This window comes from Chanodichthys erythropterus, chromosome 9 (genome assembly GCF_024489055.1).
Source record: "Chanodichthys erythropterus isolate Z2021 chromosome 9, ASM2448905v1, whole genome shotgun sequence".
Taxonomy (NCBI): Eukaryota; Metazoa; Chordata; class Actinopteri; order Cypriniformes; family Xenocyprididae; genus Chanodichthys; species Chanodichthys erythropterus.
In genome coordinates this window covers 16470904-16491285 of record NC_090229.1, presented here as the reverse complement: position 1 = coordinate 16491285, position 20382 = coordinate 16470904, and the positions used below count along the sequence as shown (strand labels likewise).

At 38.4% G+C, this 20382-nt stretch overlaps 1 protein-coding gene across 2 annotated transcripts in view; it reads left to right on the top strand.

The window, feature by feature from the left end:
* Positions 1 to 11913: 11913 nt before the first annotated feature.
* The window catches only part of LOC137026360 (IQ motif and SEC7 domain-containing protein 1), a 94522-nt gene continuing 86053 nt past the window's right edge, over positions 11914 to 20382 (top strand). For both annotated transcript variants that reach the window (XM_067393670.1, XM_067393669.1), the window contains exon 1: positions 11914 to 12454. In XM_067393670.1, the coding sequence (XP_067249771.1) occupies positions 11958 to 12454 (497 nt within the window). In that variant the 5' untranslated portion in view covers positions 11914 to 11957. The remainder of the gene's footprint in view (positions 12455 to 20382) is intronic.

Sequence of the window (20382 nt, the reverse complement as noted above, 5' to 3'; positions counted from 1 at the left end):
CCGCCCAGTCTGAATTCTTGACATGATCTCTTTTTCTCCATTGGTGCTGATCCTCCAACTGGCTGGCTGCGGTGGCTATTTCGCTTTCCGTCATTCAGTGCATATGGAGGTCACCACTCACAAGCCAGCGAAAAGCAGTTAAAACTATTTCAAGTCTTTGGATGGGGCCAAAAAATGTGTAAAGGTTCTACTTCCTTTAGCATAAGTGTCCTCTCCTTCATTTTGACTTAGTGTAGAAAGGACTCTAAAGTATAGAAAATGAGGAAGCAGGCAGCAGTGTGTTGCAGATTTTTACCTGCCGGGTCTGAAGCAAGACCTCGAGTAGCCGTTATTTCAGTGGCGCCCTCTACAGGGAAGATGCTGAGTGTGTAAATAGCAGTCCGTGAGGGGACACCTTGAACACAGATGTACAGGTTTTTAATTGTTGCTCTTGATATGTATGAAGATACTGTATTGTTTTTGAATGCATCAACAGGGAGTTTTGAATTATGAATAATGACATGCAGTTAAAGAAATAAACTGAATAAAACTAAATAAAAGATGTTGTGTTCACTCATTTCCACTTGCTCTATAGCTTGGTTCCAAAACATAGTGAGCTGCATATAGACCACAATTGATTTCAGTTGGGTTTGGTGTGTCAGCATGTTGCTAAGCTCTTAAATCTAAAAATACAGATTCGATTTTTTTTTTTTTTTTCACTGAGCTAATTGCAATGCATTCTGAAAAGTTCCAAAAATCTTATTTTATAGGAAGCTCACTAGGTTTTAAAACCAAGCAGATGAGTTCTAAGGCGCAAGTCTTATATATTTTATATTTTACTATCATTATTGTTACTAATGGTAATATAAATTTAATGCCATGTTCCCAGTAATTATCTTTAGATTCTCAGCAGTGATCCAACACATCGGACTAATCTAATTTTCTTTTAAATTGCTATGGAAAGTACCTATCTCTGCAAAGAAACCTGTCAAAAAGCTTTTTGTTGGAGACTGCTAGCATAAACTATGCTAATCATCTAGGACAGGGTCTCCGCGGGGCATTAAAAGTCATTAAATGGATTTTGCGAAAATGAAGGCCTTAAATGGCATTAAAAAGCATTAAATTTTATTCCTGCTGTCGTAAAATATGTACATTGGTGTGATACACACGGAACCAGTTTGGTAATTGCCTCCGGCCGGTGCCAAATTGTCGTAATGCGGTTTTGGACAGTGGCGGGCTGGGACCTGCGGAAGGCTGCATCAGTGTTGCCAACTTAACGACTTTTCAGACCCCTTTTGCGACTTTTGTGTTGTAACAAATATACTTGTTAACCTGATCTAGCTTCCGAGACCCACCGGTACTGCCGCATGAGCGCAAGATCTTGCTTTCTTGCCGCTGCCACAGGCGCACCTCTCTCTGCGTCTGCTGTTCAGTGAGTGGCTGAGAGGATCAGCGCATTCAGTTGAGGCTGTGCGCTCTGTCAGAAAACAAATAAAATAGATACTATTGCTTCTAACCTGAGTGATCATTTTACGTGTACATATAACGTTAGCCAAAATCATAGCAACTGTCTGTATCTTATGTGTATTGTGATTTTTGTCAGACATTGTCTCGATTTTCGTCAGGATTTTAGCGCTGGTACAACATGTCATGGCTCGACACTAACGCTTTTCAATTAGTCCGGGATAAGTGTATTTTTGAACGGGCAAGTGAAAGAGAATTTTACTTGCCCGGATTAAAATGTTAATCTAAAAAAAAAACAAAAAAAACGCGAGAATGATTTTATTACATCTAGTGTAAGTGCCGATCGATAGTGGATGATAATAGGCTGTATAATGTACTGATGATAACAAGGTTGCACCATTGAGGCTCACGCACCATCTCCAGGAGAAATGGAAACATGAGCGAAGCACACACAAAAAGAATCTCAGTTAAACATACTGCGTTTTCCTAAATAGGCTACCGATATCACGATTAAAACCGTGATACTGATTTCATACAACAGTTTGGTTAACAAATAGTTAATAAGTCACTTACATTTTAGAAGGAACATTGACTGTTTTTGTTCTATTTTAACAGCGAAAATAGTTTAAAACAAAGATCACAGCAGAACCATAGTGTAGCAACACTCAGCCCCAATGTGCATACTATCCGCCCTAAATAGTATTGAATATTAATAATGTTACATACTATTTAGGAAGGATAGAATGTCCATTGAGATGCAGGCTCAGCCTTGTTTTCGTTCGAATATTTCATCAATTTGAAGCATTTTGAGTCAAAGATTTAATGACCCATTCATAAACAACTGCCTCATTCTTTAATGAATCAGCCATCGGAATGAATCGTTTAAATGAATGACTCACTTATTAAGACTGTTACTTGATGCCACCTACTGGTGGTTTAGTTTAATTTTTAAAAGTATAATTTCCCCCCAACATTTCTTACAATCCCATAACATTATTTAATGCAGTTGTATTTTGTTTGTTTGTTTGTTTTGTAAATTTGTAAATTTGATTTGACTGGTAACAGCACTTAGTGTCTTATTCTAATTAAATTTATTGATCGGATTTAAGAATTTAAAATGAAAGATGAATCATACATTTTACATGATTTATTTACAAATTGAGAATTTGGCTGTATTAAAATACATTAGAGCACAAAGGGCAGCAGCAGAGAAGCAAACAAATTGCCGCATGACGTCATCTATTGACATTTATATATATAATATATATATATATATATATATAATATATATATATATATAATGGCATTAAAAATTTTTAAATTGGCATTAAAAAGGCATTAAAAAGCATTAGAAAAAATTAGATTTGATGAAACCTGCAGAAACCCTGTAGGAAGCAGGTCCTCGGAATTTCAAGGCTTTGCATTTCAACAGGCGAGTACTTGCACACATCATTGTGTCACTTGGGAATAGACTCCTACACATACAACATCCAGCATTTTAAATATTCGCTATCTACTGCAGAGGAAAATATCAAACTGATCTCTCAATCACAAACTACCTCTTTATGTAGTCGGCTGCATTCTAAGGGGGCCGTTCACACACAATATGTTTTATTTTTGTTTGTTTTTTAAATGTGAAACATAAGCAGTGGAATGAGAATTTTTTTTATGTAACATTTTAACTTGAGTGCCACTTTTTAGAAAGCTGTCATGCATGAAATGTGAGCACAACAATCAAAGACATCCATCTATCGCATGTTCACACAGGAAAAAAAAAAAGTAAAAGATCTGTGTAAATTCATTTTCATTTTTCATTTTAACATTTAAAAATGCAAGATTCAGGGTAGTGTTATGAAAAAACATATGGTCTAGAAGCATTTCTTAACAGTTGAATTTCTTTTAGCGCCATATTGTGCTCGAGACTCTGCAAAAGATGTAAGATACACATGCAAAGGTGAAACCCATCTGTTTAGCTCAAGTTTACTTAAAAACAATGGAAAAACAGCACAGGGGAATGCAAAAAAGTACAGCCCAGAAGGATATTTTTTTTTACAATATACATTTCATGTAAATGTGTTTAAAGTGTTTAAAGCTGCAGTCTGTAAGTTTTGCCTCTTTGTCACCATCTCTGTTTGAAAACTGCAATTGCAGTTATTTGTGGAATTATCATCTTCACATGGGTTGTGCCTCGGAACGGCTCCTCAGCATGGATAAATCTAATGTTTGCTGTCGGTCACCACGTCAGTCTTAGAAGTATAACCAAAATAAGAATTGTCACTGGAAAATGCCGTCTGAACAAGTAACATGTCTGCCACTTTTGTTCTGACCAACTGAGAAAAAAAAGCATTACAATAAATCTTGCTGCCAATATATCTAACAATCCCTTAGCTCGGATCACGTCAAACCGTGCAAATTTTTATTATTGTTATACTTTTTTCTCAAATTGTTAATGTTAACAACATCAGCATGACTGTGTATTAGCATTACCTGTGGATTTCAATTTCTGTAGCCACTCCGCAGTCTGAAATCTTTTGCTTTTAACTACGGGTGAATCTCCAGTTTTCACTGATGATTGTCATTTGGACCTTTCTGGATTACAATCCGCCATCAATAATGAGTTTAATTATTCCAGATGCTATGAGAAAAGGCTGTATAAATGATCCGCCACAGGCAGCATCCTCACATGCCATATAGCCTTCTAGCTGGGACTCCTTCTTCATGTAAACAGATGTGAAGTAATGACGCAAAGACGAACGGTGGCATGCTCGAATTTCCAACAGAAACCCACCAGTACCACCTGAATTATAAAACATTATTACAAGCTTACCATTGTGAATCGGGCTTAGGTAGTCTTGAACACTGGCTGGTAATGTACTTGCTCAAGAATTGATTTCGGATTTTCTTTTTCAACCAAAAAAAGTTACGGACAGCAGCTTTAAAAACACAAGATTTAGGACAGTGGAACAAGAGTTGAAACTTGACTGCCATGTTTTTAGAAGTGTTGTGCAAAATGCTGCAAAAGATGCAAGCACAACAGTCAAACATGTCCATCTACCATGTTTACATAGAAAAACTATGTAAAAGCAGCACAGTGGAATGCAAAAACGCATTCTGTGTGAACAACCCCAAAATTCTATCATATCGTAACAGAAATGAAACTATGATTTCTGTTATGATGCTCACAAACACCAACTTTTAACAGTCACAAATAGTGCTACTTGCATAAAGAGCACAGCTCTCAACTAGCCCAGTTTAACACATGTTGCTAAGCTAACAACATATAAGCACAAAAACTTGTCAATTCAATTCACATTTATTTGTATAGCGCTATTGTATAACATATTGTTCCAAAGCAGCTTTAAAGAAAATGCATGTCTACATTATAATTTAGAGTAATTTGTTATCAGAGGTGACTGTGTCCAAATGATCTCCATATGTCAAAAATGCACAATTCTAAGATAATACAAATCATGCAGTTAGGAACATCATGTATTCATTTAACTAGAAACAATGATCTCATTAAAGCAGAGAACAGAAAATTTGGCAGTGGTGCATGTTGATTCATAGTTTGCGTCATCTGAAATCTTCCCCTGGCAAGGGTTGGCATCATCTCTTCACAGGTGTTCTGAAATCTTCCTAAGAGGATGGATCCAAGCTGGAAGTGACGTAATCTCTATGCCCATCCCGAGGTATCTTTTTTTTTTTTTTTTTTTTTTTTTAACTTGAGTGGAGACAAATTTTTCAAGCATTATTGAACCATTTTTATCAATGATTTTAAAGGGGAGCTATAATGCCCCTTTTATAACATGTAATATAAGTCTCCGGTGTCTCCAGAATGTGTCTGTGAAGTTTCAGCTCAAAATACCCCACAGATCATTTATTCTAACTTGTCAAATTTGCCCCGATTTGGGTGTGAGCAAAAACATGCCATTTTTGTGTTTGTCCAACATTTACGGAAGACGATTAGGGCCAAGCAATAATAAAAAAAAAATAAAACCATCTCGAGATTAAAGTTGTTAAATTTCGAGAAGAACTCGTTAAATTTCGAGAAAAAGCTCGAGATAAAATTGAGAATAAACTAGTAAAATTTCGAGAAAAGTCGAGATAAAATGTTGACAATAAAGTGGTTAAATTACGAGAACAAATTCGTTAAATTTCGAGGAAAAAAGTCAAAATAAAATGTTGAGAATAAACATTAAATTATGAGAAAGATGTCGTTAAATTACGAGAACAAATTTGTTAAATTACAAATTTGTTCTCATAATTTAAAGACTTTTTCTTGTAATTTAACAAATTTGTTCTCAATCTTAACGACTTTTTTCTCGTAATTTAATGAGTTTATTCTCAATTTTATCTCGACTTTTTTCTTGAAATTTAACGAGTTTTCTCGTAATTTAATGACTTAATTCAACATTTTATCTCGACTTCTTTTCTCGAAATTTAATGACTTTTTTCTCATAATTTAACGAATTTGTTCTCATTCTAACGACTTTTTTCTCGTAATTTAATGACTTAATTCTCAACATTTTATCTCGACTTTTTTCTTAATTTAACGAGTTTCTCATAATTTAACGAGTTTATACTCAACATTTTATCTAAACTTTTTTCTTGAAATTTAACGAGTTTTTTTCTCGTAATTTAACAAGTTTATTCTTAACATTTTATTTCGACCTTTTTCTCGAAATTTAACGAGTTTTTTCTCGTAATTTAATGACTTAATTCTCAACATTTTATCTCGACTTTTTTTCTTGAAATTTAACGACTTTTTTTTCATAATTTAACGAATTTGTTCTCATAATCTAACGACTTTTCTCGTAATTTAATGACTTAATTCTCAACATTTTATCTCGACTTTTTTCTTAATTTAACGAGTTTCTCATAATTTAACGAGTTTATACTCAACATTTTATCTAAACTTTTTTCTTGAAATTTAACAAGTTTTTTCTCGTAATTTAATGAGTTTATTCTCAACATTTTATTTCGACCTTTTTCTCGAAATTTAACTTTAATCTCGAGATTTTTTTAATTCTGTAATAATTACACTAACTAAAATAAAATAAAAAAGTGAAATCATTATCAACCACCCCATTTAAGTAAAATATATTTTTATAATCTGCATTTCTGTTTTCTTTTATCTTGCAGTGCATACTAAAATTCTTATCACTGAATGAAAAATTAATTATTTTATGAAATTACCTGCTAATGTCCTAACATGCTAAATGTATAGGTACCTCAGCTTTTAGAACAAAGCTGCTGTTGATTAATTCACAATATCTAGATCAAAGTTTCAGTACTTCACATGAACATTACTCAATGTAACTAAATGAAATGGACCATCCCCCCCCACACACATGCATTAATCAAAATACATTTCGAACTATGATTATTACACTTTTTATATTTTATAGCAGCAAGCAGGCCTGTGGCAATAACAGTAAGGCTTCTCTCTCTCTCTCTAATTGCTCTCACTAATTATACACTATATGCCCTACACCATGTTAACTCTGAAACGGGAGGGTGAACAGGGTCTCTGTGCCTCATCCTCCCTCCCTCTATTTTGCCCCAGCATATTGGGCTCAAAACTCAGATCACATAGAGAATTTGCCCATTTTTAACCAGCAGACGTTTCTATCTTCTGATTTAAACATCTCTCAGCTGACTAATAGTTAATAATATGATCTGAGAGATCACAATATCTTTTATTTTTAGTCTGAGAGCGCACGTAACCTACGCCTGAGAAACAGACACGTTGCTGGGGCGTGAATGTGTGCTGCTCAGGGAAGCAGAAGGGGGCTGGATGTTGAGCACCAGGGAAATGTCATGTTGACCTTTTTAATCAGCAAGCTACAGGCTGCTTCAGATGGGACGAGGAGGGTTTGTGTCACTCGCATATGAAGCGTAATCTGCGATAAGTGCGAGGCGTGTTCACAAGGGCTGTACATTACAGCATCTCCGATATGTTGCGCATTATGTAGTTGGCCTTGATATTGTATGTGTGTCACTGGCAGGTGGTGGACTTAAGAAATGAGGATTGTCCTAGTCCAATGTAAATTCATGTCCTATTTCCATTTTATATTTACACTGTCTCCAGGTAAAGGGAGTTTGATAAGATATCATGATAGTATGCTATGTTTTTGATCAGGTATTGAGGAAGGTGGATATCAGTTACAGTACTGTTAATGGCTTACGTTCTGTGCATTCTGACAAAACATTTTTTCAGTAACACTTTATTATACAGTATAGGTCTTCAACCAGTGGCCAGTTTCATTTTGAAGGACAGTGTAAAATGGATATTTGTCCCTGTTCAGCTTAGGTTTGTCGCTAAAGGCTTGAGATGCCATTAGCCCTGAACACACTCTCATCCTCTCATCTCTTTTCATCCATATATTTTAATGACAGACTTCTGTTCTTTAAGCATAGAAGATATAATTTACATTTATAGTTTTGGCAGACACTACAGCGTGTCCGAATGTGACTTAATTAATTTTACAAACCAACTGTTGGTCTGTGTCCAATCGTCCCTCCTGCCCTTTGTTTAATGGAGCACGGCCACTGCTATCTAAGCACTAATGTCACTGTCAGAACGAGACAACACTTGGACCAGACCACATGAAGCCACCACAGCTCTGTAAAGTCTGCAGAGCAAATATCAGATCAACTGTAAAACTGATGTGACATGTTGATGAAGCTCCTTATATAACGCGCTGCTTCTCGTGAATGAATAGTTAAAGAATAGGAAATGTTCCTAAAGCATTTAAGAGGGAATGGAAAGCTCAGTGTGAAAAAACAAACGCTGCGGTTGCCCTGTGGGGAGAGAGAGGAAGAGATGGGGAGGGCTGAAAACATGACAGTAGTTTTGAAGCTCAGATCTTCACAATGTTCTCCAGCTTTCTCTTTCTGACTGGTGTCAGAGACATAAAAGAGCACAAGAAAGATGAAAAACAGGAACGAAAGATATAAGGGAATGGAATAATGAAGAAGAGGGAGACCGTAGAGATTGGATGGATTGAGAGAGAGACGATGGATGGATGGATGGATGGATGGTTGGTTGGATGAACAAAGAGAAAGAGATGGATGACAGATAGATAGATAGATAGATAGATAGATAGATAGATAGATAGATAGATAGATAGATAGATAGATAGATAGATAGATAGATAGATAGATAGATAGATAGATAGATAGATGACAATAAAGATGCATCAAAATGCACAGAGAATTATGCAGCTGAATAATTAAGGTTTCTGTGTGGGAGAGTAAGAAATTAAATGGATTTCTCTCCATCCCTTTTTTTTTTCTTCTCTGCAACTCTTTTCTCCTCCGCATGCACCTCTTACATAAACACAGTGGATATCAGTATGCTCTATATGAGCAAAGCGTGCCCAATTCGCCCATGTAGAGCTCAGACTCTCACGCGCAAACACATTTTCCATGAACTTTAAGAAGAGGGCATATGGAGTGAGCTGATGAGCCATTGACGCAGAATGGCATGGATGGCTAAAGATTCATCCTGGACCAGCAAAACCATGAAAGCTGTAGCATTTTTGAGCATCATAAGTGATTCACACTAGTTTTGTAGTGCATTGTGGGAATTTATCACTAGAATGGCTTGGACAATAAATCAGTTCTTGAAATGACTGCTTCCCTTGATAGTACACTGACTATTGAACTAGGGAGCTGATTGAGATTCTCTAGGTTGTATAACAGAGCTAGCACAAGCTTGGTGTGCTGCATCGTATTGGTAGATTCTATTAAAAAACTGTCCATACAGATAATAGCCTACCCTGAATGTGGCATCACACTGCTGTTAAATAGATCAATTAAGCTCTAACGATGAAGTAAACCACAACATACTAGTGGTCTGTCCTTTTCCTGCATGTGCTTAGCACATCCCTTTCACTCACACACAGTTCAGCTTTGACTAAGGCACGGAGAGAGAGAAAGAGAGGGCAGGACGTGTGGGTGGAAGTAAGAAAAAAATGGATGGTTTAATGTGGGTGCTGAAAGGAGTGAGAGCATGAGAGTGATTCAGCACATGAAACGTCCTAAAACTGCTGTAAAAGGCAAAAGCTACTTGTTCGCGGTTTTTGCTGCAGTAGAAATTAAAACCTCAAATAAAATATTCAGATTGGGCACTGTCATCATTTTAAGATCGCATTAGCCGGGCAAAGCCTGGTTTTATATCCATGTCGTAGGCTATAGGCTACCTGTTGTTGTGTGAAATTTAAATTTGGGCTGCACTGAATGAAAAACCATTGCCCCAATGTGTAAACCCATTCTTGCTTTTTCTGCACCACACAGCCTTCGGTTTGAGTAGTGAGGTGTATAGGAGAGAGAGGGAAAGCGAGAGCGCGCGCGAGAAACTGCACTCATTTTGGCTCAGCGCAAGGAGCCACTCTCAGTCGAACTGAATGTTACCGCGTTCCAAAATGGCCGACCACGGGGACACAGTTTCCCCGGCATGTTCCTCTAGCGCTACACGCTCGGACCAACGTCAGAGCCTCGATTGAAAAGAAAAATATATTCTCTCTGACTCACTCAAATGAATTTAACCCCTGAATCACCCGTTCCCACGGCGAGAGGCGTTGAGCATCATCGACATGCTGCAAAACTAGCGTTCCAGACACATGTGGACACTGCGGTGAAACCGAATGGCGGCGAGGGGCGGCAGGTGCAGGGCTATCCAGGCAGCATCAGGAGGGAATGCACGTCTGTTCAACATGTGAGCAGTTCATTCATTAGCGAATATCTTTAGTCAGTGGCATCAATAAGGCTTGACATTATGTCACATACTGGGATACACAACCGTTTTTGGTATTTAATTAGTTGTCATCCAACGCAGTCTCTATAAATTGTCTTAAAATGTTAGTGACAGCTGTGCTCCATCAGCATGGGTGTTATTTAATGATCTCGCGCGCATTGGCTTGACACTGTGTGGACGAGCACGCGGACGCTGTATTGCGCGTCTCAGCTGTTTCGGGACCTGAGCGCCTTTGCGCTGATTATACAAAGCAACATAAAACTCGACAGGCATTGGACATCCTGCTGAAAGGATTGTATTTCTTCTCGTTTTTCTTTCAGCTGATCGGGAGGAACGCGTTGCGACTATCAGCGACAAAAAAAATCAATAAACATCTGCTCGGTTTTAACTCGTAAAAATCACAGATTTCTTGCGTTGGAACGTCGAATTTGGAGATTTAAACGACTTTGACGTCTTCGTTTTGGGACGTATTCTACATATCGCCTCGTTATCGCGCAGCTGTACGCGTTGGAGACGCTCGATTGTCTTCAAGGACTGTCTGGGCAATAAGTGTGAAACCGCTCGTGAGTAAACGACAAACGCGTGCATGAAACATTGATGATAGATGTGATTATTTTACACTGAAGATAGATTTGGGTTCATATAATGGAATATAGGTGTAAAGATGCACAGTGTGTGTTAGGAAATAATCAAATGTGTTGAACGGACTTTGCAATGAGTTGAAATACATCATGCGTGGGAAATCCAGGTGATGTCTTAAAATGTATAATGATAAGCAATATTAATGGCTTGAATGAAGAGATCTTGCTATTGTAATTAGGGTGCAAAGAAGAGAGAAGGGGGAATTGGGTTGTTCTGAAAGACATGCGCACACCTCCCAGAAGCCAATTTAGTATTGCAGTGGATTTATCAGAAGAACTTTACTCCCTCTCTCTCTCTTTCTCTCTCCTTCTCTTTCTTTCTCTCTCTCTCTCTCTCGCTCCTTCTATACACCTTTCCATCTCGATCGCCTCTGGAATAGAATGACTCCTGACGAAAATGTCTCCCAAACACTTCAGTCTGGAATATGAGTCATGAATATACAGCCAGAAAACAGCTGCAGTGCTTCAACTCCACATTTCAAAGAGAAACGGAAGAGGATGTGCACCAGAGAAATGGACGAAAAGGAAATCGGCTTTCCTTCCTGTTTAATGGATATTTGCTGACTTGGCTTTTTGGAGTGCATCCTTCCCTTGGACTTGAAATGCTGGGAATGTTTTGTGACTGCCGAATTAGTTTTTTTTCTTTCTTCATTTTACCTATTTAGAGTAAATCTAGCTGAATGACTGATGAAATTAATTTTCACAAACCGGCTTTGATCTCAATTCCATGATTCCTTGGTGGCAGTGGAAAAATGGCACACTTGACAGAAGAATAGCAATGCACACTTACACAAACACATGCTCACACCCATCGTGAACAAGTGAGCAAACCCTCTCATTATCATCATCATCATTTACATGTGAATACACATTCCCAAAATGGAAATCCCTCATCACTTTCCAGTACTTTGACTTTGGAAGCTGAATCTAACTTTGAGGGAATCTCAGATTGAAACCACTGACTTTTTTACCCTGTTCACCCAACTCTAACTCCAACACATTTCCGTCTCTCCCCCCCACCCACTCCACGTGGGGGGGAGAGCTTTCTCCTACAGGGTGATCCCAGAAGCTTGTCCCAGCAAAAGGTGACTGTCGTGCAGGTGTCCATCAACATGGATGCTGGCCAGGGCAGCCCAGAGAGCCCTAATCGGGCAGTGGAGTACCTGCTGGAGCTCAATAACATCATTGAGAGCCAACAGAAGCTTCTGGAAACTCAACGGCGGCGCATCGAGGAACTGGAAGTGCAGCTGGACCGACTCAGCCAGGAAAACAAAGACCTGAGGCTGGACCGACAGCCTTGCCCACCCCCACCTCCACCTCCCATCCACCCTGTCCAGCCACCGACGTCCCACGCTGCAACCTCCACCGCCATTTACGCCAATCTGAGCCACAACAGCGGGCCCATCCCAATACCCATCCCGGCTCCGGCGCCCCCACCCCCACCGCCACCCGTGCCACCACGGGATCGCCGAGTCAATGCCAACACGCACACAAGGCTCGGCCAAAGCCTGTCAGCTGGACCCAATTCTACGGAGAGAGAAAGGGACCGAGATAGGGAACGAGAAAGAGACGGTGCTGCTACCAGTTTGGGAAGCTCTCTGCAGAAACAGTAAGTACAGGCCCGAGGGCTCTTTTACTGCATAGCTGAGGATCTACTGTAGAGTACAGTCTCCACAGCCTCCATGCTGGCTGTTTGGAAAACTGTCAATCAAGAGAGTGTGTGTTTGCATGCAAAAACCGTTTAAGATGTTGGTTGTGTGTGAGTGTTAAGTACTGTAAAAGGCTACAGTTTATAGTAATATATTTTAAAAGAATAGTTCACTCAAAATTTAAAATTCTGTCATTGTCAAGTCACTTTTATTTATATAGCGCTTTATATAATACAGATTGTTTCAAAGCAGCTTCACAGTACTAAACAGGAAAATAGCAGAATCAATGATACAAACTTCATCAAATATGAGACCAATTCAAATGAAAGACAATAGTGTCATTGTTCAGCTCAAGTCAATTCAGTTCAAACTGTGAAGTTAATAAATTATGAAATTAGTATAATTCAGCTATAACCAGCTTGACAGAAGACAAAAGTGTTATTATTGAGCTTGAGTCAGTTCATTGTTGATGCAATTCGGTACAATAACGGTCTTGTTTTTGCAAAATTCATTAATTATGAAACAAATTTTATTCTCTTTTAATGCAGCTCTACAGAATACAATAGTGCCATTTGTCCAGCTTAATTCAATTCAAGTTTGGTTCTCATCTGTCAGTGTAGTCAATATTACTAAATATGACACGAACTCATGTCATTCCAAACCTGTACCTGTTTCCCTTACAGTGAGTCTTTTGGGCCCATTTACTTTTGTTGTATGAGAACTGGGACAATACATCATTTCTCAATTCGCGATACAAAGACTCCTGACCAATTCTGATATTTTCCGGTGTATCGCGATTATCTCCCGAATTGATTCTGAGCTTAGTTTTTAACAGCAGCAGATGGCACTACGTAGTCTGCTTGCTTCCAGTTCCTTTTAAGCAGGAACACACCAAGCTGACAGTTTTTGTTTGTCGGCGGCTCAGAAGTTTTCTCAGTGTGTTCCGCACCATCGGCTGAAGTCATATGCTGCGTTCCAATTCAAGTACTTATACTACGCCCTAAAAGTATGTACTCTTTCTGTGAACAAAAAGTACTTACTTTTGAGTGTGTAGCAAAAGAGTAGACAAGCTTTGGGACATACTAACACGTCATACAATCGCGTCAATTCTCTCTGTCGCATCCAGTCACCGTAAATTGCCCTGTCAATCATCTTACATCCTCCACATTTCATTTAGTTAATTTCCTACCGTATCATAGAGAAATACAGCACGTTGATCTGCAGTCGCGGGTCTTTCATGAGGAGAACTCTCCTCATATTAATGCATAATGATGCATTTAAAAGTTAATGGCCATTAGGATCTTTATAAAAGTCCACATTGGTATTTGCAGATGAAAAATAACACGGGTAACATTAAATATATATTTTCTATCAGGTTAAACTGATTATTAGTCACTCAAATCTCTCAGCGTCGATCGCGCGTATCCGCCATGTTTTGTAGTTTTTTAACACTTTTTACTCGTGTTTGTAGTTCTGAACTGAATCCTCGTCCAATGCGCAATGGGTTGTGGGCAATATTAGCCTTTATAGTGTGCACGGATCCACACTTCAAAAATCTACCGGAAATAGTAGACCATCCGGGGACTTTTGGCATACTCTTTTCAACTTACTATGCTTTGGGACACACTTATTTTAATCTCACATACTATTTAGGATGGATAGTATGGACATTGGAACGCAGGGATAGACTGTAAAAAAAGATGGACGCCACGACGCCACTTCCTTCCATTGTAATGAACTGAAGCCAAAATGGCACTGGCACATTACGCAATACGTCAAAAAAAAAAAAAAAAAAGTTTGGAGCCTGGGCATGCGCAGAAGGAATCGTCAGTGGAGCCCGGAGGCAGAGTCACGGTATCAAACTTCCGCCCAGACGACTGCGTCCTCATTCATGTATTTTAAATAGCCTAGACCTTAAAAATTATACGCAATTTAAAATTCTGCCTATAAAATAATAGGCTATTCTGTTTCTAGAGCAATAATATTTTTGAAACGGCAAATTCAGTAGATAAAATCAATATAATATTCCTCTAGAAACCACTCTAAATCATCAGAAACGGTCCTGCCATTTTAAATCAAGTTCAATTAACGTTACAGTAGATCGATTGCTGTAATTAGAGTAGGCTATCATTAGTTTTGTCCTGCTAATTATTATTGTATACCCATAAAAATAAGTAACTGCCAGATAACGATCACCTGCTTTTTCCCGACATGGTTAACATTAGGTGTGTTATCTTAACTAATAACATTTATTAATTAGCTTATAACGCCCACATTTAATGTTACAGAAAAAAGTTCAGTGATCTGTCAGATCCTGTCGGTTGGTTAGTACAGTTTACTTCTGAACAACTCATTTTGTTGGTGTTAAATAACAAAGAAATCGAAAATTAATTGTTAGTTAATACATCTTCAGTCTCCCCTCAAAGCTCCGACAGTCCTCAGACAAGCTGTCAATCAACTGCGAATCACGACGACACGACCCGTTTTTATAGCATCAAATTGCTAGCTAAAAATCTAAATTATCACAAAAACGAACAATTGAAAATATATCAGCGTGATAACTACCTTAAATGACCAAAACCATCTTTCAGAAAGTTTTATTTGAAGCAGAATTTATTTTTAAGTTTTCACTGAAGTCTCATTCGACTGCATTGAGAGGGCGGGGTTTATGATCTGCATCCAGCCACCAGGGGGCGATCAAAGAGCCAACAGCTTCACTTTTCAGGACACATGAGACACACCCGGCTGAAGTTGTGGTGCATTCAAGTCATGTCGGAAAGATCGTATTGACGAGCAGAACCGACATGAACGCCACCACAATGTCGTTAATACCAGTGGGAAGCTCGTAATTTTCTTTAAGCTCCGATCTTTAAGCAACTTTAAGCAACTCTTTAAGCAACTCGTAAGTTGGGGGCGTGTCAGTCAGAAATATAGTGAAATACCACAATACTTACAGGTATTTAGCAGTGACATTGACAAATTTTTTTTTTTTACTATTTACAACGAAGTAAGCTGATTACCAGCAAAAACTACGATGGCATCACAATGTAAAAATGTGATATGTAACAATAAAGTTTACAATGGCTTCATAAATTAATTAAAAAACATAAAAAAGCAACATACAACTAATGCACATTCTTTGCTCTAACGTTACATTTTCTAGAAGCAGAAGTGTTTTTATTTTGTATAATTAATTTAGAGAAGGCACACCGCCATCATACTCCGACAAAAGTGACTTGAACGCACCTACCGTCGTACACACGACTTCCTACCTCGTAAATACGAACTTCCCAGGAGGACTTGAACGCACCATTGGTCCTCGTCTGCTTTTTTTTTCGACCGATTCGGCTTGTTGAATCAACATCGGAGCTTGTCGGTCCATCTGATCATTCTGATTGGCTGTTCAGCTACTGCCACCTGCTGGTACGGAAAGGCATTTCATCTTACACAGGCGCAGAACGGATGTGCTACTTGGTCGTCAGTTTGGTGTGTCAGGGCAACTTTGGACCCAGACGCTGCCGACGTGAGCCAACCCCGCTGTCCGCTTTCGTTGCCACTAGTTCGTCGGCGTCAGCTTGGTGTGTTCCTGCCTTTACACGCACCACTTAAACCTAAAATAATCATTCATAAAGTTTGAAAATGTTGAAGCGAATTACAAGGCTATAGAAGCATTATAGAAGCATTATGAGCAGAGGTGCTAGTATATTTAACCACTTATATGACTCAGTTAAAAACCAGCCTAGAGCGCCATCTGCTGTTAAAACGGAGCTCAGAATCGATTTGAGAATGAAAATATCAGAATCGATCCAGAATCATTGTATGTATCCAGAATTGATGTATTGTCCCAGCCCTATGTATGGACAGTTGAAACATTCTTTAAAATATCATCTTTTGTGTCATGCAAATAAAAAGCATACAGGTTTGGAACAACATGAGTGTGTAAATGATGACTGGATTTTTTGATTGAACTATCCTTTAAAAGAAAGTATAGGGAAACTGCTGTGTGCACTGTAATATTCACTGACACTGGATGAAGATTTGAACTACACATGCATATGTTTTTACACACTGTTTTGCGTCATACACTAGTATTTTTAGCAGCGTTTACTGTAGATTACACTAGCAATGTTGGTGCAGAACTAAGAAAGCACCTTTCAGAGGGTATTTCTCCAGTTTGCACCCTGTCTGTCTTACAAAACTGAAATTGAGTGCAACAGTCTGTCACAATAGGACTGTTTCCAGGCCATCGGACAGGCAGCTGGCTGTGCCATTGAGCCTGAACATTACATAAGCCTACAGACTCTTATCTGGACAGAGTTGTGCTGCTGGGTCTTTGGCAGAGTGACAGGCTAATGTCATGGGATCCTGGAATTTAATTGGCATGCTAAATCTGTCATAAACTGATATTAAAACATATTGGACTATGCTTGTGAATATTATTGGAACTTCCAGGAACTTCCATCTAAACTTTGTCTAACAGACATTTAAAGTATGTCTTGCTTTTGTAGTTAAACATTATTCATTTTACTTTCTTGCATTCAAATTTGACTGAACTTCAATTTAAAAAGTAATAAATTCATTTGTGAATGGTGCACAACCCTGTTGCTTTGGGATTAGATTCATTTTTGGTGATCCCTGATCACTGATGCTATTAATATCTTAAAATACAGTGTTGATTTCCACATTGAGCAAAGCTGTCAGTAGCCTGGAGATTGTCAATATCATTCCCAGCATTTTCTGTGTCAATAGATTCCATATAAATCCAGAGAGAGATGGTACAGAAGTGTAGTCGGCCACTCCTTGTGCTGCTGACAGTTAGGTTGTTTGTCTCCCTCCCTGCATTGCTGAGGAATCGACCTCTCCATTGCACCTCTGATCACTCCCGCCTGTAGTGTGCACTTGAGCCGGCCCCATCGCAGCATGCAATGCATACAGATTGGTGCTTGGAAGTGTGCAGATTAACGTTAGTGGATTGGATCAGTGTCGAGCACTGCAGTACAGCATCTCCTGTAGTTTTTAAGGCAGGTGGTTGGTGTGGAGATTCGGTTTGTATATATGATCGGGCCACTGTGTAGGAGAGGTTGTGATTAAAATTCAGCTCAGAGTCAGATTGTGGATCAACTTGTGTGGGAGAGCGAAGCATAGAGTCAGAGAGAGAGCGAAAGAGGCTGCAGAAATCATTGCACCCTTTTTGTGTTGCTCACTTTCTATGTTTTGTTTCTTTAATACGCACACCTCTTATATTCGTTTTTCTTGCTCTGTTTTCCAATGTATAGAAACCTGAATGCCCTCTGATAAATTGAGTGCTTTCCTTCTCATCTGAGACTTTTTTTCTTTAGGGCAGATAGTGTACTTCTTGCATAGTAATCATGCTTTAACTGTTGTATTTGTTAGGGGTGGTGATACTGTACCAGTGACTCTAATCTTTTGCTTCCGTTCACCAAAAAAATTAATTCACTGATTTGAGTCACCTTTTGCTGCGACAAAATCTGCAAGCAAACCTTCTCAGTGACTATCTGTAAATTCATGAATCTTTACTATATTGTTTGCGATTTAAAAAAAATAAATAATGCATGTTAATTTTTTTTTGTATTGATAGAAAAACGTTAACATCATTTGGAAATAATATTAAGAGTTTCACAAGCTGCGTTTACACGGACCCTAATAATCCGCTTATAATCGGACTGGTAGCACAGTCGGAATAAAAAAAGTCACATGTAACCATGCCAATCGGAATAAATTGGCCAAATCCTATTGAAATTTCATTCGGATTGTAAGTTTACACCTTTTCTAATCAGTTTGATTGGACATTAACACTTGATCGGATTGAAAACCGAAACTGGAAAGTTCTGCGCATATGCAGTGATGTAGAAATGGCGTAATGATGTATGACGCACGGAACGAGCTGTTGTTGTTGAATATAGTGTCATAAATGATTGTTGTGTCAGTCTAAAATTCTTCTTCCACTCATCATCTGTGAAGTGCTTCAGGACATTGTCATTCCAGCAGTCCTTGCTTTGGACTCTCATCAACAGATGCCTTGTTTTGGATGTGGGAAGGGGCATTTTTACTGCTTAATGTGCCACAAAGCTTCATGTGCTCGTCATCTCCATAATTAGGACCAGAGGGAAAAAAAATATATATATATATAAGTCTGCTTTTTTTAAAACAAAGAAGCAATGGTAGGATGATGGTTAGTATGTGCCAATACTGGGAAACTCTTTATACAGTATATGTGCAGTGCGAGCACGTCAAAAGATCGAATGCAATTTGAAGCTTGTGACATAAATGCACACATTAACATGATCACTTTTATTTAGCATTCATGTAAATACTATGTTCGGTTTCATCGATCAGAATGATTCAATTCCGATTTAATCTAAAAGTGTCCAAGTAAACGTAGCTACATGGACAGCAGATCTATGATTGTCAGTGTGTAGATCCTCATCCAACACCTCGTCGCTTAATTTGTTACTTTGTTCATTCTTGAGATTCAGTGTCGCTCTGAGTCTCATTCTGATCCAAACACTATAATGATCTTTGCTTGATTTAAGTAAGTCTTTGAAGGCAGGAAAAAACTTGTCCAGTGAAAAATAAAAAAATAACACATTAACACAATTAAAACATGAACACATTTAGAAACATCAACCATAGTTTTTTTTTTTTATTATTATAAAAAAAAAAAATATATATATATATATATATATATATATATATATATATAAAATGAAGATAAAATTGGATTCAACTCCTCTGCCTTGGTGTCATCGGATGATTCACATGATAAATGCATGAACTCACTAGCTGTCTCGTAAACAGCATCTGGTAGATGTGGCCATGTGTTTACTTTTCACCTGAGTGGCTTTAGTGTTGCTACTGTAGCTTTAGCTTAGCATCACTTTTACCTGAAACAATGGAAAGTCACGACACCGAGTGCAGATGGCTTGTTTTACTGATGTAATTGACAGGTAGACATCATTTAACTGTTCATTCAAATCAACTTCAACATATATCCATCCATTTTTTTCCTTTATTGCCAGATTTCCCAATCTCTTGTTCACCCCCTCACCATCCCTCCTGTGGTGTTGAGCAGATGGCACACCAACGTGCCATTTGCCATTTTCTTTAGGGTCGCCTTTTCTCTTTTCACCCACAAGGGTCGTTTACAGCATCGTCTTTTCATGCAAGCTCTATTTCGGTTTATATCTGTGTTTTTTTTGGTTTTTTTTTTTTTTTTTTTTCCCTTTTTTCTCACCCTCCTCCCATCGGCGAATCCAAATGACCCAACTTGGGTGATCACAATCTTTCTCTTTCTCTGGTGTAATGCTTTCGGCTAATGAACAAGTGTAACTACTGCTGTGGGTGAGCTGTTGAGGTGGGATTGTTTCTCAGAATAATTAGCATGGCCGGTGTTAATTACATTTGTCCATTGAAGGTGGCAATTACTGTCGTAGACGTGAGTCTGAGTAATGTTGGAGGACTGACTGATGGAGTTTATGAAATTATGATATAATTGAATGTCTATGGAGAATCTTTCATGGCAGTCAAACTTGACACCTGCTGCTTTGTGGAATAGCTTTTTTTATATGTTGTTCTCCTAATCAAAGTGGTATTAATTTTATCCTAATTTTATAGTTAGTGTAAATTGAGAGGGTGACAAAAGGTAGTGGTTTGTCAGTCTACCTAGTGGCATAACATAAGGTGAATTTTTAATATTGTTAACCCAGAGTCATTCTTAACTTTAGTATTTAACACTGCACATTTGTAAACCCTGGATCAGAGGTCTTCAACCCTGCTCCTTGAGACCCACTGTCCTGCAAAGTTTATTTTCAACTGCTTCAGCACACCTAAATTTGATTTACCAAGCAGTTCTGGAGAGCTTAATTAG